Below are 27,220 nucleotides of genomic sequence, written 5' to 3'. Positions count from 1 at the left end.
ACTTTGGCATCAAGTTTAAAACCTACTGTGACGTAATGACAAGTTATCAACATATAATGGATTTTATGGCAGTGGTCCGTCCACGTCAGTTGTCATTCCCACATTCACATCCTTCAGTGTGTCAGGAATGAGAAATTAGTTGTTTTTTCTTCAGCCACATCACGATACCTTGAAACTGTAGTTGGATTTGGTAACACACTTGATGTTGATACTGGACCATATGTAGCACCCACATTGTTAGGCTCTTGTGCTAGCTCAACAAACCCTTCATCAGAGACAGTTTGGAAAGGTCGAATACCCTTGCAACAGAGACTCACGCATTTGTCTGTAATTTCTGATTTCTTGTGTGCGGGTATGTTTTTTTTTCGCTCGTCTGTACAAACAAAGTTAGGTATGACTGACTTGGACCTGCTGCGGGTAGAGTACTACCTTTTTCAGTGTGCCGCTGCAAAGATGCATGTCTCGTCTTTTTGCTGTCATATTTTAGTCGAAGTTTGCAAGATTTGCATTGTACGAATCCACTTGAACTTTTACTATCGCAACAGTATTCAAATGTTTCCAATTGGAAGATTTACCTTTTCCAGCTACAGAACTTTCCACTGCTAAACATTTTCCAGTAGACAGCATTCGTTTTACATCCATAGTGTACTGTAGTGTAGAAACACCTTTGGATGCATGGAAGCTACAGCAGGAGTGCGATGATTTCATAGAAATGCTCGCTGCAGAGTGTGGAGTCCGTACTGCATGTTTCCCGCCTTGACCTTAATGTTGAATTGAAGATTACTTCTCAGAGGCAGCACTGTCCAGCCCGACCCGACCAGGGCCCAAATGCTGGAATCAGAAGAGAGGCCTGACCCGACCCCAACACGTCGTCGGGTCTAGTCGGGTTTGGGTCGGGTAGCCAGGCTTTAGAACGAATCACAGTTTTACACCAATCTCTGATTTGACATCACATTTCCAGCATTCTTCAACGTTCTTCCTGACTCTAAACACAGTTGTAAAGGAGCCTTCTGTTCCGTGCCTCGGAGCTCTGAACCATGGGAGTGTGGGGCTGGGACACATTTCTTACATGCCTCAGGATTAACCGACACTGAGACTTTACTCTCAGTACAGAGAGGAAAAAGACAAAGGTGCCATTCACCCCTCTCAGTGTGATCCTAAAGGACTGCGTTCAGGCTGAAGTTCTGTTCCTGTCGATCCTCCCAAGATTGTCCTTTGAGCTCCAGCTAGGTGATGTTAAACACTCAGGTGGGAAAGACAAAAATCTACAATATTTTTAAACCAAAGCTGATTGTTTTCACATTTATCCAGAATATTAAACTCCAGCCCAGTTATGGTTTATTAACATTGGGAAAAAGGAACACCAACTGTCAGAATGAACATGCTTCAGTCCTGGATGTGATTAGAAACAGTAATAACAGCAGAATCCAATCCCTGCAGTCACTTGTGAACTCGCTGGTGTCTCACCAGGTTGGATGAACGAGCGAATCCCTTCCCACACACGGAGCAGATGAATGGCCTCTCCCCAGTGTGAAGTTGCTGGTGTGTCAGCAGGCTGGATTTTTGGGTGAATCCCTTCTCACACACAGAGCATGAGAATGGCCGCTCCCCAGTGTGAATACGCTGGTGTGTTAGCAGGTGTGATGACTGAGTGAATCCCTTCCCACAGATGGAGCAGGTGAATGGCCTCTCCCCAGTGTGAACTATCTGGTGTTTCTGTAGGTTGGATGACCTAGGGAATCCTTTCCCACACACAGAGCAGAGGAAGGGCCTCTCCCCAGTGTGAGTGTGTTGGTGTTTCAGGACTTCCCTTCTGCTTTTGAAACTCTTCTCACATGCCGAACATTTAAAGGGTCTCCTATCAGTGTGAACACGCTGGTGTGTCAGCAGGGTGGATAACTGTGCAAATTCCTTCCCACACGCGAAGCAGGTGAACGGCCTCTCCCCAGTGTGACTGCGCCGATGAATTTCCAGCTCTGATGGGTAACTGAATCCCTTCCCACAGTCCATGCATTTCCAAGGTTTCTCCATAGTGCGGGTGTCCTAATGTCTCTCTAGGTTGGATGATCAATTGAATGCCTCGACCACACGCACACAACCCGCGTACAGTTTCTCCCCGCTGTGAATGGAGCAATATTTGTTTTCTGTCTGTGTAACTGGTTAAAGCTCTATCCACAGTCAACGCACTGGAGCACGCTCATTCGGATCTGTGTGTCTCGGTGCTTTTCCAGTCACATTGATGTTTGAAATCTTTTCCCAGACAGAACAGACAAACATTCCTCTTTCCACATCCAAAGGCCGATGATATTCAGGTCCTGATTAAATGAGTGCGTGTCAGATCCTGATGCGGTTTTTGATTTGAGCTTCCCATCTGCAAATCCTCCCCTTGTAAAACCCTGTAAAAGGAGTTCACACAGAATTATATAGAACATACAGCAGACAACAGGCCCTTCGGTCCAACTAGCCATTCGGTCCAACTAGCCTGTGCTGGTGTTTCTATTTCCATTCCATCTATCCCATCTCATCCCTTCAGCATATCGTTCTATTCCCTTTGCTCTCATGTACTCGTCTAGTTTCCTTTTGAAAGTATCTCAGCTTTTTTGCCACAAGCACTTGCTGCTGTAGTGAGTTTCACTGAGTATAAACATTTCCCCTTATTTCCCTGTTGGATTTATTAGTAACTATCTTGTATTTATGGCCCCTGTTTTTGGATTGTCCCACAAGTGGAAACATTCTCTCCACATTTACAAATCCCACATGCAGACTGGTCAGAAAAGTAACAGATCCAAAATTGGCTCAGTGCAAGGAAGCAAATTATAATAGTCGATGGGGGTCTTGTGACCGGAAGGCTATTTCCAGTGGAGTTTAGCAGGGCTCAGTACTTGGTCCCTTGCTTTTTGTGGTATATATCATTGATTTAGATTTAAATATAGAGGGCATGATTAAGAAGGTTGTTGATACAATAAATGGCAGTATGGCTGACAATGTGGAAGAAAGCTGTAGACTGCAGGAAGATATCAATGGACTGGTCAGGGGGGCATAAAGTGGCAAATGGAATTCAATACCAAGAAGTGTGAGGTAATGCATTTGTAGAGGACAAACAAAGCAAGGGAATGCACAGTGAATGGTAGAATTCTGTAAAATGTAGAGGAACAGAGGGACCTTGGAGTGCATGTCTACAGATCCCTGAAGATAGCAGGGTAGCTCAATAAGGTGGTTAAGGCGGCATATGTATACGGAATACTTTCCTCTATTAGCCAAGGCACAGAATATAACAGCAGGGAGGTCATGCTAGAACTATATAAAACACTAGTTAGACTGCAGATGGAGAACTGCATACAGTTCTGATCATATTACAGGAAGGATATGATTGCAGAGAGGAGATTTACGAAAATGTACCAGAAATAGAGAATTTCAGCTGCAGGGAAAGATTGGATTGGCTGGGGTTGTTTTCTTTGCAGCAGGAGAGCGAGGGAGATTTAATTGAGATATATAGAATTATGAGGGGCCTAGATCAAGTGGAGAGGAAGGATCTATTTTTCCCTTAGCAGAGAGGTTAATCGTCAGGGGACATCGATTTAAAGTAACGAGCAGAAGGATTAGAGGGGATCTGGGAGAATTATTTTCACTTAGAGGGTGATGGGGGGGGTCTGGAACTCACAGCTTGAAAGGGTGGCAGAAGTAGAAACTGTCATCCCATTAAAAAAACCTGGCAGTGCACTCGAAGTACTGTAACCTACAGTGCTACAGAACAAGAGCTGGAAAGTGGGATTAGGCAGTACAGCTCTTTTTTGACCAGCATGTACATACAGAAGGAGGCCATTCAGTCTGTTGTCATAAATATTCTATGTTCAGATCTACCCTGTCCGACCAACTCATTACTTTAAAGCCCTCTATGAAGCCACTGCTAAGTCTTCCTTTTTCTAAAGAAAAAAGTCGCAACCTGTTCAAGTCATTCCTGATAGCTGTAATTTCTCAATTTACAAAAGTGTTGCTACAGTCACGGTCAGTTCAGGACAGAAATTAAGAGACTAACACTTCTCTTGGTTTGAGTTTGCTGTGTAAATTCTCCTCTTCTAAAAAGAGTATACAAAAGCTATCACTGTCAATCCAGGATAGAAATTCACAACATTCTTTCCTCCTACTTCCTGGCCCTGGATGACTGCGCATGCACCCTGCTGCACACGGACCCCTATAATTATGACAGCCATTAAACCGGACCAATCACCGGGACAAGCTCCACAGCTGCTTGGTACAAACATAGCACCAGTAGCTTCTTATTCGGTGTTAAGAACATAAGAAGTAGGAGCAGGAGTAGACCATATGGCCTGTCGAACCTGCTTCACCTTCCAATATGATCATGGTTGGTCTTGGGTTTCAACTCCACTTTGCCACCCTTGATTGCTTGAGAAGCCAAAATCTGTCTATCTCAGCCTTAAATATATTCAACAATGGCACATTCACAACCTTGAGTAGAGAATTCCAAAGACTCTCACAAACCTTTAAGTGAAGAAATTTCTCCTTATCTCAGTCCTAAATGATCAGCCCGTTATCTTGAAACAGTGCCCCCGTGTTCTAGGTTCCTGAGCCAGTGGAAACAACGTCTCAGTATCTACCGTGTCAAGCCCCTTTATACTCTTGAATGTTTCAATGAGATCACCTCTCGTTCTAAGTTCCAGAGTATTGACAATTTAATCAGCCTATCATAGGACAACCCTTTCATCCCAAGGACCAATTTAGTAAACTTTCGCTGTACTGCCTCCACTGCAAGTATATCCTTCCTTAGATATGGAGACCAAAACTGCACACGGTATTCCAGGTGTGGTCTCACCAAAGCCCTGTACAACTGGAGCAACACTTAATTATTCTTGTACTCCAATCCCCTTGCAATAAAGGCCAACATGTCATTTGCTTGGTGTACCTGGATGTGGAAAGGATGTTTCCTCTTGTCCAGAACTAAGGGGCACTGTTTTAAAATTAGGGGGCACGGTTTTAAAATTCGGGGCCGCCCTTTTAGGACAGAGATGAGGAGAAATTTTTCTCTGCATGTTGTGCGACTTTGGGACACTCTGCCTCAGAAGATGGTGGAGGCGGGGTCATTGAATATTTTTAAGGTGGACGTAGATAGATTCTTGTCAGGCGAGGGAATTAAAGGTTATCAGGGGTAGATGAGCGTGTGAAATTTGAGATACAAACAGATCAACCATGATCTTATTGAATGGTGGAGCAGGCTAAAGGGGCCAAATGTCCTACTTCTCGTATGTTCGTACCTGCATGTTAACTATTTTTGTTTCTTGTACGAGTACACCCAAGTCTCTCTGGACATCATGTACAAGTTTCACACCTTTTAAAAAAAAAATGTTCTGCTTTTCTATTCTTACAACCAAAGTGATTAACCTCACAGTTCTCCACATTATATTCCCTCTACAAACTTGTTGCCCACTCATTTTACCTGTCCAAATCTCTTTGCAGCCAGTGTCCTCCTCACAGCTTGCATCCCCACCTAGCTTTGTATCAGCAAACTTAGATATTTGACTTTCTGTTGCTTCCTCTAATCATTAATATAAATTGTAAATAGCTGAGGTCCCAGCACTGATCCTTGTGGCATTCCACTAATCACAGCCTGCCAACTTGAAAATTCCTCATTTATCCCGACTTTCTGCTTCCTGACAATTAACCAATCCTCTATCCATTCTATTACATCACCCTCAACTCCATGAGCCCTTACCTTGTGCATTAACCTTTTGTGTGGCAGCTTATCGAATGCCTTATGGAAATCCAAGTGCACTACATCTACTATTCCCCTTTATCTACCCTACTGGTTACATCCTTAAAAATCTCAAATTTGACAAACAGGATTTTATTTTCATAAAACCATGTTGACTTGTTCTAATCATACTATGCTTTTCTATGTACATGGCAAGAATTCCTTAATAATTGATTCCAGCACTTTCCTGACAACTGATGTCAGGCTAACTGGCCTGCAGTTCCCCGTGCTCTCTCTCCGTCCTTTCTTGAATAGCAGTGTTACATTTGCTAACTTTCAATCTACTGGGACCAATCCAGAATCTAGGGAATTTTGGAAAATCACAGCCAGCTATTCACTATCTCTGCAGCTTTCCCTTTTAGAACCCGAGGATGTCAACCATCAGGTCCTGAGGATTTGTCGGATTTTAGCCCCTCGAGTTTCTTCAGTACTTTTTCCTCGGCTGATATTAATTACCTTAATTTTGTCACTCTTATTAGCCTGTAGGTTACCCTCTATTTCTAGTACGTAACTTATGTCTTCTACTGTGAAAACAGAAAATATTTGTTCAATGTTTCTACCATTTCCTCATTGCCCATGATCATTTCTCCTGTCTCTGCTAAGGGACGAAGGTTTACTTTAGCTCCTCTTTTTTTTTTAAATATAGACGTGTAATAGCTCTTACAATCTGTTTTTAATATTCCTGGCTAATTTCTCTCATTCTATTTTTTCCCTTTTTAATCAAATTTTTGGTGGCCCTTTGCTGGTTTCTAAACTATTCCCAATCCTCAGACTTGCTACTATTTGTAGCAACATTATAATTCTTCTTTTAAGCTAATCCTATGCTCAACATCCTGAGTGAGCCATGAATGGATCTACACTGAGTTTTTCCTTTGCGCACTGCCTGAAGGTCGAGGCAGGAACCCTCAACATTTAAGAAGTATTTAGATAAGTACTTGAAATGCCATAGCATACAAGGCTATAGGCAAAGTACAGGAATATGGGATCAGAATAGTTGGGTGCTGGATGGCTGGCACAGACACGATGGGCCTGTTTCTGTGCTTTATAACTCTGACTCTATGTTGAATTGTTTCTTTAAAGGTTTCCCCCGCTTATTAACGCCAGACTTTTTAGTCTATTTATCCAAAACAACTTAGCCAGCTCTGCCCTCATATCTATGTAATTCACTTGGTTTAAGTTGAAGATAGCAGTGTTAGTTTCAAACTTAACGTGTAACTCAGTGGTATTATGTTCACTATTTGACAGTGGATCTTTTACTTTGACATTCCTCATTCACCCTGCCTCATTGCACAATACTAGATCTAAAATAGCTTTATCCCTAGTTGGTTCCACAACATATTGCTCCCGGAAACTGTCACAAAAGCATTCTACAAACTCATCTTCCAGACCACCTTTGCCAATTTGATTGGTCCAGTCCATATGAAGATTAAAATTCCCACAATTATTACATTGCCTTTGTTACAAGCTCCAATAATTTCTTGTTTAATGCCCTGTCCAACAGTATAACTACTGTTGGGGGGCCTATAAACTATTCCCACCAGCATTTACTGACCCTTTCTATTCCTAATCTCCATCCATACTGATTCTACTTCCTGATTTTCTGAGTCAAGATCCTTTCTCACTAACGTCCTTTTGTCATCCTTTACTATCAAGGCTACTCTTCCTCCTTTTCCATTCTGCCATTGGAATATTTATTTCCTAATCTTGGTGACCTTGTAACCATGTCTTTGTAATGATGAATAGATAGAGTCATAGAATTATGCAGCACAGAAACAGGCCCTTTGGCCCACCATGTCTGTGCCAGCCATCAAGCACCTATCTATTCTAATCCCGTTTTCCAGCACTTGGCCCATATCCTGAACTATTTATGCTCCTAGTTCATCTCTCATTGCGGATGCTCTACGCATTCAGATAAAGTGACTTCAGTTTTATTTTTGACCACTATCTCCTGCACGGACCTTACTCTCTGATGCACTATTACTATTGAACTCTTTGTCCCTTCCTGTCCCACTCAGCTTCTCTTTACCCACATCAATATACTTTCTATGATCTCAACTTTTATCATTGGATTTCTAAATCTCCCTTCACCCGAACCCTCCTCTCCTCTATTACTTTAAAGCCATTTTTCCCGACTCTGACCATATTTGCTGGTGCACTCTTATATTTGTACCCTCTGTCCCTTCCGGTCATACCCTAGTTACCATTACCTGTATTGCTAACCTGCACTATTGCCTTGTCCTTTCTCTTCAAATTTTCAAATCTCCCCTCACGTGAACCCACCCCACTCCCCCAACTATGTAGTTTAAAGCCCTCTCTAAAGCCCTAGTTATACGACTCATCAGGACACTGGTCCCAGCATTGTTCAGGTGAAGGCCGCCCAATGGTATAGCTCCCTCTTTCCCCAGTGCGGGTGCCAGTCACCCATGAATCCAAACCCATTTCTCCCACAACAATCTTTGAGCCAAGCATACAATTCTCTGATCTCATTTACCCAAAGCCAATTTGCTTGTGGCTCAGGTAGTAATCCAGACATGTGGTTCTGCAGGGTTTGTGGTTCTGCTTTTTCAATTTAGCCCCTAGCTTTTCATACTCCCTAAGCAGAACCTTTTTCTTAGTCCTACCTATGTCTTTGGCACCCACATGCACAACAACTGGATCCTTCCCCTCCCACTCCAAGTTCCTCTCCAACCCTAAGCAGATGTCCTTAACCCTGACACTGGGCAGGCAACAGAGCGTTCGGGACTCACTCTCTCGGTTGCAGAGAACAGTACTTCTCCCCCTAACTATACTGTTTCCTACTACGACGACATTCCCTTTTACTCCCCTGCACCATGCTGCGGTGGTCAGTTTGCTAATCCTCCCTGCAGTCCCTGCTCTCATCCACACAAACTACAAGAACCTCGAACCTGTTGGACAAGTGCAAGGCCTGAGGCTCCTCCAGTGCTACCTTCAGGAGCCCCATACCTGCCTCACTCATATTCACACCCTCCTGTCCCTGACCAGGAACCAAATCTGAAGTACCTAGCCGAAGGGGTGTAATTGCCTCCTGGAACAAAGCGTCCAGGTGACTTTCCCCTCCCTGATGCATCACAGTGCCTCAGACTCTACCTCATCAACTCTGAGCCAAAGTTCTTCAAGCTGCAGACACTTACTACCGATATGGTTGCAGTGGATCACAATGGTGTCCACCAGCTCCCACATGCTACAGCTGCAACACATCATCTGCCCTGCCATCTCGATTGTGTTTTATTTAACTAATTAGGTTTCCAGTTTAGAAATATCAATGATAATTTACACTTACATTAAGTAATTTAACTAGTTAATCTACAAATTTAATACAATACTTATATCTCCCCATTACCCATTTAAACCACTAACCCAGTTTAGAAAGGGAAAACAAACTTAAAACTCACCAATTACCTACTTGCTCCCTAATTGATGTCTCTTGGTATCAGCTCTCACTGTCTCCAGCTCCTTCCCTTGGATCACGGCTTGTTCTGTAAAAAAAAAAACTAGAACAGCACCTCCTCCCTCACTTAGCAAATTTGTGAGTGAACAAAGCCTCTTGTATTATACTAACTAGCATTCCGAGACCTGAGTCAGGCCCTGCTGACTAGGGAACCAGTTCTAACTAGCTACCTAAGTAACTGATTGTGCAGCTCACATTAGCAGGCAGCTGTTTACCATTGACTAAGACTGAAAGGAACTACAATTTAACATTCAAGTAAAGTGAAATGCTAAATGGAAACTTTACTAGAGATTTTAGAAGGAGATCAAACCTTGAAAATCCCACACTTACCAAATTAAGTACTCTGTCACACAGCACTCAGTTGTGGTTCTGTCACATTAATCCTGAGGCTGAGAGTTCGAATCCTGCCGCGGCAGTTTGAGAATTGGAAGAAAATATCTGGAAATAAAAAAGTTGGTTGTCAGTAGAAGTGACCATGAAGCTGCTGGATGACCCAAGAGCATGTATTTATACAACGTCTTTCCTGACGGGTGTTTTATTTATTTAGAGATACAGATACAGGCACTTTGGCCCACCCAGTCTGTGCCGACCATCAACCACCCATTTATACCAATCCTACATTAATCCCATATTCCTACCACATCCCCAGCTTCCCTCACTTCCCCTACCACCAACCTATACTAGGGGCAATTTATAATGGCCAATTTATCTATCAATTTGCAAGTCTTTGGCTGTGGGAGGAAACTGGAGCACCCGGCAAAAACCCACACGGTCACAGGGAGAACTTGCAAACTCCACACAGGCAGTACCCAGAATCGAACCCAGGTCGCTGGAGCTGTGAGGCTGCACTGCTAACCACTGCGCTGCCCTTTTAAAGAACTTTTCATCCAATTAAGCAGCTATAAAATGTGCACTCACTTTTGCAGCCTGAGCTGCACACAGCAAGATCCCACAAACAGCAAAGGGATAAAGGACTGGACAGTCCCCGTTTTCACAGTTAGCATAAAATTGGTTTAATAATGGCCCTCGAGATGGAAACCTGCTGTCCTTACCCGGTCTGGGCCTGTATATGTGCCTAAAGTCCTACACTAACATGGTTCACTATTAACTGCCCCTGAAGTGGTTGAACGAGCCACTCAGTCGCATGAAACCAGTTCAAGGAGGCAACCGCCCACCACCAGCACCTTCTCAAGAGGCGACTAGTGACAGGGTAATAAATACCAGCTTTACCAGTGATGCCCACATCCCAAGAATGAATTAGTAAAAACTTGCAGCCAGTCCTTTCCTCAAAGGGACTGGTGGAAAATCTGGAGACACCAAAACCCATCCAAGCTCAGTAATTATCAACCAAGTTTTCTCACACCCATTGCCTCCCCCTCAAAAGCTGTGACATTAAAACCCCAGTGTTTCACTGTTTTGGGTGGCCCAAGTCAGAGTAGTGTCTTCCCCCAGAGAGAAACCTGCCGCCTCCCACTCGAGCCCCAGGCTCTCTCCGCGGCCTTGCTCCTGGCCGCTGACCTGCCTGCTGCTGCTCAGCTCGAGCTCGATAGCCCACCTGTGCCGACGCGCGCCGTTATTAAGCCCCGCCCCCACAGCCATGGCAACGCCGGCGACTGTTAACCGTTTCCTGCTCAAACTTCTCGATGCGAAAAAAATCCTCCGCGTGCCCACCGACAATCGCGCACGCGCAGCTGCTCCGCTCGGGGAGAAAAGTTAAACCCCGCCCCCATCGTCGCCATCTTTGTTCGGGGCAAATCTGCACGAAGGCTGAAGCTGCCGAGTGACTGTGTGAGTTGTTGTTTTTGAAATTGGCGCCTGTTGTGAAGCTGCTGCAGCAACTGGTCATCGTGGTCGTGCACACCAGTCCACAGGATGTGACGCCATTTCCCTCTTTCGTCAGCTAGTGATTCCAAGTTGATAGTCGACATTTGGCTTTCATGTGACAGTTGCAAGAAAACTTGAAGCGGAGCTTTAGACGCCCACTGGTCATCTGGTCCCGGCCACCTCACCATACAGAAATAAAAGCAAAGGTCCTTGGATATGTGACCATCTTCCATCCTGTAGACATGTCTGATCATTCCTCGTGGCAGTGAATGTGCCTTATTCACACTACAAGAGCCCAGTGCTGGACTGCATCTGGATCATGCAGAGTGTCACTTTGATCAGAGCTGTGTGAGTGCTGGAGATGCTTTTGCAGCAGCTGAGAACCGGGACATTTGACAAAATTATTGGCTCAGCCATGGACGTGGGGCAATTAAGTTTAGTTTAGTTTAGAGATACAGCACTGAAACAGGCCCGTCGACCCACCGAGTCTGTGCCGACCATCAACCACCCATTTTATACTAATCCGACACTAATTCCATATTCCTACCACATCCCCACCTGTCTCTATATTTCCCTACCACCTACCTATACTAGGGGCAATTTACAATGGCCAATTTACCTATCAACCTGCAAGTCTTTGGCATGTGGGAGGAAACCGGAGCACCCGAAGGAAACCCACACAGACACAGGGAGTACCCAGAATTGAACCCGGGTCGCTGGAGCTGTGAGGCTGCGGTGCTAACCACTGCGCCGCCCCATATTAAGCTGTGTATAAAGCTATAGCCAATCTAATGCCATCAAAACAGTCCGATTTAAAACACATTTCTCCCTATAAATAAAGTAACTAAGCATACAAACATGAATGAGGAGCAGCACGACTGTATTAGCTTGATGGAAAGCTAAATATTATGCAATGCCAATGCGAATTACTTTTGTTAACAGAATAGAGCTAGCTGCATCATGTCACGGGGTGGTGAATGAACCTTATCGGATTACCTCTGTGGATTTACATTGTCAGGGGTGCAAATTCATCAAATTAACCATGATACTCAAGGAAAGGATTTTTATTGTGGTCATTGAGGTAGGCAGTAGAAAATATCAGCAATAGGAATATGGACCATTTCTCACTGCTGTTGTCACAAGACACTTTAACTCAATTCTCAGTAACTCTAAAATTTAAGGTAGTTATGGAAAAGAACAAAGATGGACCGGAAATAAAGGTACTGAATTGGGAGAAGGTCGATTTCAATTTGATATACAGGATCTGACCAAAGTGGACTGGGTGCAGCTACTTGCAGGAAAGTCTACATCAGACCAGTGGGAGTCATTGAAAAAGGAAATAGTGAGAGTTCAGGGCCAACATGTTCCTGTAAAGGTGAAGGGTAGGACCACAAGTCCAGGGAACCCTGGATGTCAAGGGATACAGAGGATTGGATAAAGAAAATAAAGTAGGCTTATGGCAGATTCAGAGCGCTGAAAACAGCAGAGGCCCTGGAGGAGTATAGAAAATGTAGGGGGGGGGTACTTAAAAAAGTAATTAGGAGAGCGAAGAGGGGACATGAAAAAACACTGGCGGGCAAGATAAAAGAAGGCCTTTTATAAGTATATTAAGGGCAAGAGGATAACCAGGGCAAGAGTGGGCCCATTAGGGACCAAAGTGGCAATCTGTGTGTGGAGCCGGAGGACATAGGTGAGCTTTTAAATGATTACTTTTCATCTGTGTTCACAATGGAGGACGATGTAGGTGTAGAGATCAGGGAGGGGGATTGTGATATACTTGAAGAAATTAGCATTGAAAGGGAAGAAGTTTTAGCTGTTTTACCGGGCTTAACAGTGGATAAATCCCCAGGCCCACATGAGATGTATCCCAGGCTGTTATGTGAGGCAAGGAAGAAGATAGCAGGGACTCTGACACAAATTTCCAGATCCTCTCTGGCCACTGGAGAGGTACCAGAGGACTGGAGGACAGTGAATGTGGTACCATTATTCAAGAAGGGGAGCAGGGATAAAACAGGTAACTAAAGGCCGGTGAGTCTAACATCAATGGTAGGGAAACTATTGGAAAACATTCTGAGGGACAGGATTAATCTCCACTTGGAGAGACAGGGATTAATCAAGAATAGTCAGCATAGCTTTGTCAAGGGGAGATCATGTCTAACAAACTTGATTGAATTTTTCAAGGAGGTGACTAGATGTGTAAATGAGGGTAAAGCAGTTGATGTAGTCGACATAGACTTCAGTAAGGCTTTTGATAAGGTCCCATATGGGAGATTAGTTAAGAAGGTAAGGGCCCATGGGATCCAGGGCAATTTGGCAAATTGGATCCAAAATTGGCTTAGTGGCAGGAGGCAGAGGGTGATGGTCGCGGGTTGTTTTTGCGAGGGGAAGCCTGTGACCAGTGGTGTACCGCGGGGATCGATGCTGGGACCCTTGCTGTTTGTAGTATACATTAATGGTTTAGATGTGAATATAGGAGGTATGATCAGTAAGTTTGCAGATGACATGAAAATTGGCGGTGCCATAAATAGTGAGGCGGAAAGCCTTAGATTACAGGACGATATAGATGGGCTGATAAGATGGGCAGAGCAGTGGCAAATGGAATTTAATCCTGAGAAATGTGAGGTGATGCATTTTGGGAGGACTAACAAGGCAAGAGAATATACAATGGATGGTAGGACCATAGGAAGTACAGAGGGTCAGAGGGACTTTGGTGTACTTGTCCATAGATCACTGAAGGCAGCAGCACAGGTAGATAAGGTGTTAGGAAGGCATATGGGATACCTGCCTTTATTTGCCGAGGCACAGAATATAAGAGCAGGGAGGTTATGATGGAGCTGTATAAAACGCTAGTTAGGCCACAGTTGGAGTATTGTGTACAGTTCTGGGCACCACACTATAGGAAGGATGTGATGGCACTGGAGAGGGTGCAGAGGAGATTCACCAGGATGTTGCCTGGGCTGGAGCATTTCAGCGATGGAGAGAGACTGGATAGGCTAGGGTTGTTTTCCTTGGAGCAGAGAAGGCTGAGGGGGGGACCTGATTGAGGTGTACAAAATTATGAAGGGCATTGATAGGATAGTTAGGAAGAAACTTTTTTCCTTAGCGGAGGTGTCAATAACCAGAGAGGCATAGATTTAAGGTAAGGGGCAGGAGGTTTCGAGGGGATTTGAGGAAAGTTTTTTTGCACCCGGAGGGTGGTTAGAATCTGGAATACACTGCCTGAAGGGGTGGTAGAGGCAGGAACCCTCACAACATTTAAGAAGTATTTAGATAAGCACATGAAACGCCATAGCATACAAGGTTACAGGCCAAGTGCTGGAAAATGGGACTAGAACAGATAGGTGCTTGGTGGCCGGCACAGACACAATGTGCCGATGGGCCTATTTCAGTGCTGTATAACTCTATTGCTCTATGACACCTGTTATGACCGACCGCTCCTGTCAAAGCCCCCAATCAAAATATACAATTCTGATTGTGGTAGGACCAACGCACTGTTAATTCAATCGTTCCACAGATCGGCTAACATATCATTTAAAACTTTCCAAATTAAAGAGAGACCCAACCATCTATTAATCCCCGGATGAGGCTAACAAAACCAGGTGTCTTTAAATCAATAAATTAACTCTTTAATTCAAAGAACTAAATTCTTAAACACTATGAAGATATAAACAACATTTAAAATAGAAAAAATTAGAGTCCTTGCAAATTTACTGTCCGATGTTGCTTGAAGTCCCCACAGAATGTTGCTTTCCTTCTCCAGCGAATTTCAACAATTTTCGACTTGCGAACACTTTCAAGAGAATCAATCTGACTTTCGAGTTTTTTAGGGATAAAAGATTGTCACAATCTAACTTCCCTTTCTTCAATTTAAATTACCAAGGATCTCTGTTTTGACTTGACTTTTTTTAGAATTTTGAGAGATCATAAATAATCAGACTAAAATCCTCTTCCTTCAGTTTAAATGGTTGAGAGCTCTTTTTCAGGTGTGCTCATCACAGCTGTCTGTGTTTTCTGTGTCAGTCTGTGTCTCTGTTAGGACAAACTGTCTTCAACTCATAAGCCAGTTCAAAACTGGATTGTAACAAATGTATCGCATCAGACTCACTCCCAGTGGCTGTAACTATGGTAATGAGAATGCACCCTTTGAATCGCAGTCTCCAAATGGTTGTTCCTGAGGCAACAAAAATGCACCTTTCTATAACTCCTAAGGCTTGCCGGTTCTTAAAGCAATACTGATCCTTGGCAAGCCTTAAAGGCAAACCGCATATTTTCGGGGAAAAAAACTACAGGACCATGACACACCACAATATTTCTGAGGAGGAAAAAAAGCACAGGACCATGGCACCGTTTGAAAGGGAGAGGAGTGAGTCTAAGACTGGTATTTTAAACTTAAATAAGGAGAACTATGTGGGCATGAAAGCTGAGCTAGCTGAAATGAACTGGGTTCCCAGGCTAGGAGATAGATCAATAGAGAAGACATTCAAGGGAATATTTCAAAATACTCAGGATAAGTATATTCCTACAAGAATGAAAAATTCAAAGGGGAGGATTCACAATCCATGTTAAGTTAAGGAAAGCATCAAACTTAAGGAAAAAGCATATAATTGGGCAAAGATGAGTGGCAGGTCAGGTGATTGGTCAGAATATAAAGAATGGCAGATAATGACTAAAAGGTTAATCAGGAGAAAGAAATTGCAGTATAAGAGGAAGCTAGCTAGAAATGTAAAAATAGATACCAAGAGTTTCTACAGCTATTTAAACAGGAAAAGAGTGAGTGTTAGTCCTCTAAAGAGTGAGAATGGGGAGTTAATAGTAGATAATAAGGAAATGGTGGCTGAAATAAATAATTATTTTGCTTCTATCTTCACTATAGCAGATACAAAAAAACAATTCCAGTCATAGTTGTAAATCAGGAAATGGAAGGAAGAGAGGAACTTGGTGAAATTACAATCACCAGGGAAGCGGTACTGACCAAACTGACGGAGCTGTGGGCTGACAAGTCCCCAGGTCATGATGGGCTTCATCCTAGGGTCTTAATAGAGGTGGCTAATGAGGTAGTAGGGGCGTTGGTGTTAATTTTTCAAAATTCGCTAGATTCTAGAAAGGTTCCATCAGACTGGAAAATAGCAAATATAACCCCTTTATTCAAGAAGTGGGGAGGCAGAAAACAGGTAATTATAGGCCAGTTAGCTTGATGTCTGTCATAGGGATGGTGTGAGAATCGATCATTAAGGAGGTTGTAGCTCGGCACTCAGAAAAACTCTAGGTAATTGGGAATAGTCAGCATGGCTCTGTGAAAGGGAGATCATGTTTAACCAATTTATTGGAGTTCTTTGAAAGAGTAACATGTGCCATGAATAAAGGACAGCCCGTTGACATATTGTACTTAGATTTGCAAAGGCATTTGACAAGTTGCCACATAAAGGTTATTGCGCAAAGTAGGAGCTCATGGTGTAGTGGGTAATATATTAGCATGGATAGAAAATTGGCTGGCTGGCAGAAAACAGAGAGTATGCAGAATTGGGTCCTTTTCTGATCGGCAAGATGTGTGGAATGAAGTCCCGCAGGAGTCTGTTCTGGGGCCTCAACTTTTTACAATTTATATCAATGACATAGATGAGGGGAACGATAGCATGGTAGCTAAATTTGCAGATGACACAAAGATAGGTTGGGAAGTATGTTGTGAAGAGGACATAAGGAAGTTGCAGAGCGATGTAGATAGGTTGAGTGAGTGGGCAAAAATCTGGCAGATGGAGTATAATCTGGGAAAATATGAAGTTGTTCAGTTTGGCAGGAAGAATAAAAAGCAGAGTATTACTTAAACAGAGAATGACTGCAGAAGTCTGAGATAGAGAGGGATCTAGGTGTTCTAGTGCATGAGTCTCAAAAAGTTCGTATGCAGGTACAGCAAGTAATAAAGAAGGCGAATGGAATTTTTTAAAAATTCTTTCATGGGATGTGGGCGTCGCTGGCTAGGCCAGCATTTATTGCCCATCCTTAATTGCCCTTGAACTGAGTGGCTTGATAGGCCATTTCGAGGGCATGTAAGAGTCAACCACATTGCTGTGGGTCTGGAGTCACACGTCGGCCAGACCAGGTAAGGACAGCAGATTTCTTTCCCTAAAGGACATTAGTGAACCAGATGGGTTTTTACAACAATCGACAATGGTTTCATGGCCATCTTTAGACTAGCTTTTAATTCCATATTTATTAATTTAATTCAAATTCTACCTTCTGCTGTGGTGGGATTCGAACCCATAATAGAGCAATACCTGGGTCTCTGGGTTACAAGTTCAGTGACAATACCAGTATGCCACCGCCTCTCCACATGTTATCCTTCATTACGAGAGGAATTGAAAATAAACATAAGGATGTTATGCTCCAGTTATATAGGGCATTGGTGAGACCAGATCTCCAATACCGGGCGCAGTTTTGGTCTCTTTATTTAAGAAAGGATATGAATGCGTTGGAAGTGGTTCAGAGGAAGTTTAATAGATTGATACCTGGAATGAGCGGTTTGTCTTATGAGGAAAGGTTGGACAGTCTGGGCTTGTTTTCACCGGAGTTTAGAAGAGTGAGTGGAGACGTGATTGAAGTATATAAGATCCTGAACGATCTTGACAAGGTGGATGTGGAAAGGATGTTTCCTCTTGTGGGGGCGTCCAGAACTAGGGGGCACTGTTTTGAAATTAGAGGACGGCATTTTAGGTCGGAGATGTGGAGAAATGTTTTCTCTCAGACAGTTCTGCGACTTTGGAACTCTCCGCCTCAGAAGGTGGTGGAGGCGGGGTCATTGAATATTTTTAAGGTGGGGTAGATTGATTCTTGTTAGGCAAGGAAATCAAAGGTTATTGGGGGGTAGATGGGAGTGTGAAATTCGGGACACAAATAGATCAATCATGATCTTATTGAATGGCGGAGCAGGCTAGCAGGGCCGAATGGCCGACTTTTGCTCCTCATTCGTATGCTCGTATTAGGTAGCCACGACTAGTTTATTCATCTTGACAGACTGTGAAACCAGGTCCTGGATTCTAAAATACAGAAACAAGAGAATGGCTCATGGACAAAATACCATTTGCTCACCAAAGCTAGTGACAAAATTAGATAAAGACAATAACAAAAAAGAGCGCCCTTCAGTTCCTCCAATAAATCGATTCTTTTAAATTCACTTGTCTTATCTCAGTCTATCACTGTCGATTCCAATTCAGCTCTGACAAGTTTATTAACAAAAAGCTTTTCTGCAAAAAAGTTGAGTGGTTGTTACTGCATGTATTATTTAGTTACAAACTGTTTAGTCAAGCCAAATCTCTTACCTGTTAACAAAGGTGTACTTTTAATGTTATTAATGATGCAGGCAACTTTCAAATGACATTGGCCACTCAGGTTATCTGCCCTCAAACTGGATAGTAAAGATGCACATTGCAGTTACTGATCTTTGACATACTTGTAAAACTTGTAAAAATTCAGAGCAAAACAAAACCAGTTAATAACTGTTTCTAAAATGGTCATTGAAAAATAATGCATTTTTACTATGTCTTCCCTGACAGTTTTTAAACCTGCAATTGCAGCATAGGAATCATAGCTAGTTTACCATAGATTAAGCTTTATTGAAGTTTTCTGTTACATTGTATTTACTAACTATTGTATATGGGTCAGCAACATCCTAGTTTTGCCAGTATCATTCAGCCCATTACACCGTACTATTGTATTCGTGAGGACAATGCTGACTTCTGGAGATTCCTTGGCTTTTCTTGCCTATTTTGCCCTCAATACACGTTCTGGAACAATGTGATTCCAAATGGATAGCAGCGGAATTGTGATAATTGTATAGCAGTAAAAGTCCAGCAACTTCCAACATGTCACTGAGCTTGTGTCCCAGGTGAAAGTAATGTGTGCCAGGGCGCATAAATCGAGACATTCCCTAAGTGACTTCTGTCATTTTAAAATGAGTTTGCATAATACAAGCCTTTAAATTTGTGTTTTAAAATAACCGACCTACCAGGTTATTTTAAAATACAAGGTTAAAGGCTTGAAGCAGGGGTGCCCAATCTTTTCACGTGGGGGCCACATTACGACTTTTGTCTTGCATAGGGCCAGTGAGACAATTTCAGCAAGTTAAAGGCATTAAAAATTTATCATACTATTAATCAAAACAACAAAATGTGCATTTTTTTCCTTTAAATGAGAAGACTAATTTATTGACTTACTCTATCTTCACTATGTTGGACTCTGATTTAGTGAAATATGTGGCATTTCTTTGCTTGCACAAGTAGTCAATGTTTGCCTACACGATTCTTGTACCAATGCAAAGTATTCTGGATAGACGTTCATCTGTCAGGAGTGATCTTGATTGCTCTCCCTCCTCTCTCTCTCTCTCCACCTCCCTCTATGTGTCTCCCCCTCAGTATTGTTTCCCCTCTTGCTATCCCCTCTCTGCCCACCTCTGACTCTCTCTCTGCTCCCTCTCTCTCTCTGACCCAACTCTCTCTCTGACCCTCTCTCTCTCTGACCCACTCTCTCTCTGACCCTCTGTCTCTCTGATCCCTCTCTCTCTCTCTGACCCCCTCTCTATCTCTGACCCTTCTCTATCTCTGCCTCCCTCTCTCCCTCATCCCCTCTCTTTCTCTGACCCCCCCCCGTCCTCCCTCTCTCTCTCTTCCTCCCTTCCTGCCCCTCCCTCTTTCTCTCTCCGTCCCCCTCTGTCTCTCTCTCCCTGACCTCACCTCTCTCTCTCTACCCTGTCCTCTCTCTCTCTCTCTCTCTCTGCCCCGTCGCCCCTTCTCTCTCTCTCCGGCCCCTGTCCCCCCCGTCCCTCTCTCTCTCTCTCTCTCTGACAGTTGCAGCGAGCGGAAACTCTCAGTTGAGCAACTTTGTGGATGGTCTGTTTTGTAAAACAAAATCGCAGCCGTCAGTTTCACAGCTGACAGGTACTTCAAGCAGAGACCGCACTTCAGGACCTCAGACAAGTTCAGGTCAGTTTCACAGCTGACAGGTACTTCAAGCAGATACCGGACTTCAGAACGTCAGACAAGTTCAGGTCAGTTTCACAGCTGACAGGTACTTCAAGCAGAGACCGCACTTCAGAACCTCAGACAAGTTCAGGTCAGTTTCACAGCTGACAGGTACTTCAAGCAGAGACCGCACTTCAGAACCTCAGACAAGTTCAGGTCAGTTTCACAGCTGACAGGTACTTCAAGCAGAGACCGCACTTCAGAACCTCAAACAAGTTTGGGGTTTTTGGCGGGCTTTAAAAGAACTCGGAACCTGCCTGGGAAACCATGAAGTTGTCTGAGGTTCGGAAACGCTGTCTCTGCTGTAAGCACCTGTCAGCTCTGAAACTGACACTTGTAATTTTTTTTTAAAGCCGGTCTGGTTGGAAAGAAGAAGCCAGTGGGAAATTTCTCATCCCAGAAATTACCAGTCTTGGAACTCAAAGATTTTACCCTGTACAGACACGTTGCTGACCTCTGGCCATGCCTCTCTGAGGGAGTTGCCTGCCTTTCATCTGAATCCATTCAGAGTCTGGAACCTGGTCGCCTCCAGTCAGGGCGCTCTTCCGCCGGCGGAGGAGAGGGCTCTGGCTGTCCGGGCAGCCGACTCTGGGGACGAACCGACAGGTGGAGGAGTAGCCAAAGCCACCGGGATGCCCCTCAGTGCGGGTGTCAAGGGGGCTCGGGAGTGTGGAACGCTCCAGGACGAGCTGATCCCTGCTAGGCTGGAACTGTTCATTGGAGCCAGGCTCCGAAACCCTCCTTGGGAGCCGGTCCCACACAACCTGAGCCACCTCTCAGAAATGCCCTCCGTGCCTTTCCATACTGTGCTGAGAAATTTCCTGTACAGGCTGTTTTGTTTTTATTTATTCATTTCATGGGATGTGGGCATCACTGGCCAGGCCAGCATCTAATGCCCATCCCTAAAGGTGGTGTTAGCAGTCCATGTGGGGTAAGTACATCCACAGTGCTATTAGGAAGGGAGTTCCAGGATTTTGACCCAGCGACAGTGAAGGAATGGCGATATCGTTCCAAGTCAGGATGACCTGTGGCTTGGCAGGGAACTTGCAGGTGGTGGTGTTCCCATGCATCTTCTGTCCTTGTCCTTCTAGGTGGTAGAGGTCGCGAGTTTGGAAGGTGCTGTCTGAGGAGCCTTGGTGCGTTGCTCCAGTGCATCTTGTCGATGGTACACACTGCTGCCACTGTGCGTCGGTGGTGGAGGGAGTGAATGTTTGTGGACAGGGTGCCAATTTTTTTTATTCATTCACGGGATGTGGGCATCACTGGCTATGCCATCATTTATTGCCCATCCCTAATTGCCCTTGAGAAGGTGGTGGTGAGCTGCCTTCTTGAACTGCTGCAGTCCATGCTATTAGGAAGGGAGTTCCAGGATTTTGACCCAGCGACAGTGAAGGAACGGCGATATAGTTCCAAATCAGGATGGTGTGTGACTTGGACAGGAACTTGCAGATGGTGACATTCCCAGTCAAGTGGGTTGCTTTGTCCTGGATGGTGTTGAGCTTCTTGAGTGTTGTTGGAGCTGCACCCATCCAGGCAAGCGGACAATATTCCATCACACTCCTGATTTGTGCCTTGTAGATGGTGGACAGGCTTTGGGGAGTCAGGAGGTGAGTTACTCGCCTCAGGATTCCTAGCCTCTGACCTGCTCTTGTAGCCAAAGAATTTATATGGCTACTCCAGTTCAGTTTCTGGCTAATGGTAACCCCCAGGATGTTTATAGTGGAGTATTCAGTGATCGTAATGCCATTGAATGTCAAGGGGAGATGGTCATTGCCTGGCACTTGTGTGGCGCGAATGTTACCTGCCACTTATCAGCCCAAGCCTGGATATTGTCCAGGTCTTGCTGTATTTCTACATGGACTGCTTCAGTATCTGAGGAGTCACGAATGGTGCTGAACATTGTGCAATCACCAGCGAACATCCCCACTTATGACCTTATGATTGAGGGAAGCTCATTGATAAAGCAGCTGAAGAAGGTTGGGCCTCGGACACTACCCTGAGGAATTCCTGCAGTGATGTCCTGGAGCTGATATGATTGACCTCCAACAACCACAACCATCTTCTTTTACACTCGGTACGATTCTAATCAGTGGAGCGTTTTCCCCCTGATTCCCATTGACTCCAGTTTTGCTAGCGCTCCTTGATGCCGTACTCGGTCAAATGCTGCCTTGATATCAAGGGCAGTCACTCTCACCTCACCTCTTGAGTTCAGCTGTTTTGTCCATGTTTGAACCAAGGTTGTAATGAGGTCCGGAGCTGAGTGGCCCTGGTGGAACCCAAACTGGGCATCACTGAGTAGGTTATTGCTAAGCAAGTGCCACTTGATGGCACTATGAATGACACCTTCCATCCTTTACTGATAATCGAGAATAGAATGATGGGGTGGTAATTGGCTGGGTCGGATTTGTCCTGCTTTTTGTGTACAGGACATACCTGGACAATTTTCCACATTGTCTGGTAGATGCCAGTGTTGTAGCTGTACTGGAACAGCTTGGTAGGGGCGGGGCAAGTTCTGCAGCAAAGGTCTTCAGCACTACTATTGCTGGAATGTTGTCAGGGCCTGTAGCCTTTGCAGTATCTAGTGCTTTCAGTCATTTCTTGATATCACATGGTGTAAATTGAATTGGCTGAAGTCTGGCATCTGTGATGCTGGGGATTTCAGGAGGAGGCCGAGATGGATCATCAACTCGGCACTTCTGGCTGAAGATTTTTGCAAATGCTTCAGCCTTATCTTTCGCACTGATGTGCTGGGCTTCCCCACCATTCAGGACTGGATGTGGCAGGACTCCGAGCTTAGATCTGATCCGTTGGTTATGGGATCGCTTAGCTCTGTCTATTGCATGCTGCTTATGCTGTTTAACAAGCAAGTAGTCCCCTGTTGTAGCTTCACCAGGTTGACACCTGGTGTTGCTCCTGGCATGCCCTCCTGCACTCTTCATTGAACCAGGGTTGGTCCCCGGCTTGATGGTAATGGTAGAGTGGGGGTAGACCAGGCCATGAAGTTACAGATTGTGGTTGGGTACAATTCTGCTGCTGCTGATGGCCCACAGCATCTCATGGATGCCCAGTTTTGTATTGCTAGATCTGTTCGAAATCTATCCCATTTAGCACGGTGGAAGTCTACACAACACGATGGAGGGTATCCTCAATGTGAAGGCGGGTTTTCGTCTTCACAACAACTGTGCGGTGGTCACTCCTACCAATACTGTCATGGAAAGCTACATCTGCGGCAGGCAGATTGATGCGGATGAGGTCAAATATGTTTTTCCCTCTTGTTGGTTCCCTCGCCACCTGCCCCAGACCCACTCTAGCACCTATGTCATTTAGGACTCGGCCAGCTTGGTCAGGAGTGGTGCTCCCGAGCCACTCTTAGTGATGGACATTGAAGTCCCCCACCCCGAGTACATTCTGTGCCCTTGCCACCCTCAGTGCTTCCTCCAAGTGGTGTTCAACATGGAGGAGTACTGATTCATCAGCTGAGGGGGGGCAGTAGGTGGTAATCAGTGGGAGGTTTCCTTGCCCATGTTTGACCTGATGCCATGTGCCTTCATGGAGTCTGGAGTCGATGTTGAGGGCTCCCAGGGCAACTCCCTTCCGGCTGTATACCACTCTGCCGGCACCTCTACTGGGTCTGTCCTCCCGGTGTGACAGGACATACCCAGGGATGGTGATGGCAGTGTCTGGGACATTGTCTGTAAGGTATGATTCGTGAGTATGACTGTGTCTGGCTGCTGCATGACTAGTCTGTGGGACAGCTCTCTGCTTCACTTTCAGTCAGGAACAGATCACAGTTTTACACCAATCTCTGATTTGACAGCACATTTCCAGCATTCACTGTTGTTCTTCCTGACTGTAAACACAGTTGTAAAGGAGACTTCTGTTCCATGCCTGAGAGCTCTGAACCATGGAAGAGAGTGGCTGGGACTCAATTCTTATTGGGCACTTTACTCTCAGTGAAGAGAGAGGAGAAAGACCAAAGTGCCTTTCATCCTTCTCCCTGAAGGACTGTGTCCAGGCTGAAGTTCCGTTCCTCCTCACAAATTGTCCTTTCTGAGCTCCAGCCAGGTGATAAAGAGAAAATATCTACACCGTATTTAAAACAAACCTGATTGATTTCACAATTATCGGGAATATTAAACTCAAGTCTAGTTATTAGGGTTAACAACATCAGCAGAAACAAACTCCCATGTTCATTCTGACAGTTGTTCAGTCCTGGATGTGATTAACAGCAGCAATAACAGCAAAATCCAACCCCTGCTGTCACATCTGAATGTGCTGAATATGTTTCAGCAGATTGTGACTGAATGAATCCCTTCCCACACACTGAGCAAGTGAACAGCCTCTCCCCACTGTGACTGAGTTGGTGTGCCAGCGGATTCCATTTGCTTTTAAAGCTCTTCTCACAGTCAGGACATGTAAAAGATCTCTCCCCAGTGTGAACTCGCTGGTGTCTCAGCAGGTGGGATGGCTGAGTGAATCCCTTCCCAAACACAGAGCAGGTGAACGGCCTTTCCCTGGTGTGAGTGCTTTGGTGTCTCCGTAGAGATGAACTAGTGGCATAAATAGAAATAAATGGGCCAAGTGTGGGAAAATGGGATAAGGATAGGTGCTTGATCGCCGGCACAGACACAGTGGGCCAAAGGGCCTGTTTCTGTGCTGTATAACTCTGACTTTTAAAGCTTTGCTCGCAGTCAGAACATCTAAACAGTCTGTCATCAGAGTGAACTCACTGGCGTGACAGGAGGCATTATAAAACATTTAATCATTTCTGACATTCAAGGCAGGTGAATTGCCTCTCTCCAATACAAATTTGCTGGTGTGTATGGAGACTGCACGACTGAGTGAATCCCTTCCCACACACAGAGCAGGTGAATAGCCTCTCCCCAATGTGAATGCTTCGATGAGTTTTTAAAAAAAAAAATACAGTGTAGATTTTTTCTCTTTCCCACCTGAGTGTTGAGCATCACCTGGTATGTGTAATTGTATCCCTTCCCACGGTCCCCACATTTCCATGGTTTCTCCGTGGCGTGGGTGTCCTTGTGTCTCTCCAGGTTGGATGATGAGTTGAAGCCTCATCCACACACACAACACATGTATAGTTTCTTCTCACTGTAAATGGTGCAATGTTTTTTTAGGCTGCATGACTGGTTAAAGCTCTTTCCACAGTCAGTGCACTGGAACACGCTCACTCGGGCATGTTTGTCTTGGTGTTTTTCCAGTCACACTGATGTTTGAAATCTTTTCCCACAGACAGAACAAACAAACATTTCACCTTCCACAGTTGAAGATCAATGATACTCAGGTCCTGATGAACTGAGTCACTGTTAGATCTTGTGATGTTTGGTTTGAGTTTGAGTCTGTAAATTGTCCTCAACACCCTGTAAAAGGAGATTACAAAAGTCATCACTAAGTACAGGATCGAAATTCAAAACAGACAATTCTAGTTTCTGTGGAACATTCATTCCTCTCTTGTTCCCCCCTAGCTGTAAATCCTCATCCCACACACCCTCTCTCTTCCCTGGGCTGAAATCCAAACCCATCGCACTATCTGTACCATTTTTCCTTTGGTCGACTTTTCTCCCTCTCCTGAAGGTGCTGACTCTGTCTGGGTTCATTTCTACACTCACGGGTTCCCTTCTCTCTCCTCCCCTGTAATATCTCCCAGTTTTGGTGCTGGCCACTCCCTGACCAGTTTCCATTTGCAGATGCTCCATAGAAAAATTACGGCACAGGAGGCAATTCAGCCCGTCGTGTCTGTCAGCCGAAAGAAAAATCTCGCCGCCCAATCTAATCCCACCTCCCTGCACCTGGTTCATAGTCTCGTAGGTTACAGCTTCTGTAACTTCAGGTGCATTTCCAGCTACCTTTTAAAAGAATTAAGGGTTTCTGTCTCCACCACCGTTCCTGGCAGTGAATTTCAAACACCCACCACCCTCTGGGTGAAAAAGGTTTTCCTCATGTGCCCTCTATTCCTTTGACCAATCACTCTAAATCTGTGCCCTTTGGTAATTGACCTCTCTGCTTGGGGAAACAGGTCCTTCCTGTCTACTCTATCAAGGCCCCTCATAATTTTGTACACCTCTATTAAGTCACCCCTCAGCCTCCGCTAATCTAAGGAAAACAACCCTAGCCTATCCAATCTTTCCTCACAGCTTTTGAGCCCTGGCAATATTCTTGTAAATCTCCTCTGTACTCTCTCCACAGCAATTATGCCCTTACTGTAATGTGGTGACCTGACAAGTCTCCATTTCTTCTCCATTTACAGTTGCTCCCTGACCTCTCCACTAGAGGACATTAGAGGTAACGGTGTGGGAGTGGGAAGAGAGGTCATTGCAGATGATACTCTGTCTATGATTAGTAGATAAGAAAGGAACCAGGACAGTGCAGGCACACACAGCTGGACAACACTGGAAAGGTGTTGGAGTTGGATGGTGTGGTCAATCACATCAAAGGCTGCAGACAGGTCGAGAAGGATAAGGAGGGATAGTTTACCTTTGTCACAGTCACATAGGAGTCATTTGTGACTTTGATCAGAGTCGTTTTGGTATTGTGGTTGGGTCAGAAATCTGATTGATGGTATTGAAACATGGAATTTCTGGAGAAATGGGAATGGATTTGGGAGACGGCAAAACCTTCAAGGACTTTGGAGTGAAAAGGGAGGTTGGAGATGGGGCTTTAGTTTGCAAGGTTGGTGGGGTCAAGGGTTGTTTTTTTGAGGATAGGGTGATGATAGATTTAAAGAGAGGGACAGTACCTGAAGAGAGAGAACCATTAACAATATCAATGAACATGCAGAAGTTGAGTAGTTTAGTGGGAATAGGGTCTAGGTAGCAGGGAGTGGGTCTCATGGACAAGATGAGCTCAGAGAGGACAAGAAGGGAGATACGAGAGAAACTTAAGAAAGATGCAAGTTCAGGGCTTGGACAAGGGGGCACTTGAGAGGCAATTTAGTCCAGTGGACTAGTGGAAGGGAGGGAAGCAGCAGAGGCAGCTGCTTGTCATCAAGTTTGAGACCATCCAAAGAAGTCCATGAGCTCCTCGCACTTGTTGGAGGCGAGGATGGAGGAGACAAGGGAGAGGGAGAGCGCTTGAAAAAGGAACTAACTTGTGTTAAAGATATTAACAAGACTCGACACACTATGTGTTTAA

General features: G+C 44.7%; 1 protein-coding gene and 1 gene segment (V, D, J or C); one reads left to right on the top strand and one right to left on the bottom strand.

Moving 5' to 3' along the window:
• LOC137348977 (zinc finger protein 271-like) overlaps positions 1 to 10,912 on the bottom strand; it is a 35,112-nt gene extending 24,200 nt beyond the window's left edge. The window contains exons 1-4 of one of the 3 annotated variants that reach the window (XM_068014228.1): positions 10,755 to 10,912; positions 9,567 to 9,674; positions 9,181 to 9,264; positions 1,445 to 2,396 (exon numbers count right to left, since the gene is read on the bottom strand). In XM_068014228.1, coding sequence (XP_067870329.1) covers positions 1,445 to 2,031 — 587 coding nt within the window. In that variant the 5' untranslated portion in view covers positions 2,032 to 2,396; positions 9,181 to 9,264; positions 9,567 to 9,674; positions 10,755 to 10,912. The remainder of the gene's footprint in view (positions 1 to 1,444; positions 2,397 to 9,180; positions 9,265 to 9,566; positions 9,675 to 10,754) is intronic. The other 2 variants (XR_010969181.1, XR_010969180.1) reach the window with 2 other exon arrangements.
• LOC137348552 (Ig heavy chain C region, secreted form-like) overlaps positions 1 to 27,220 on the top strand; it is a 703,592-nt gene that overhangs the window by 201,244 nt on the left and 475,128 nt on the right.

The sequence above is a fragment of the Heterodontus francisci genome, chromosome 34, assembly GCF_036365525.1.
Source record: "Heterodontus francisci isolate sHetFra1 chromosome 34, sHetFra1.hap1, whole genome shotgun sequence".
NCBI lineage: Eukaryota > Metazoa > Chordata > Chondrichthyes > Heterodontiformes > Heterodontidae > Heterodontus > Heterodontus francisci.
Note: the sequence above shows the minus strand (reverse complement) of the source record. Positions and strands in the feature narration are given on the sequence as shown.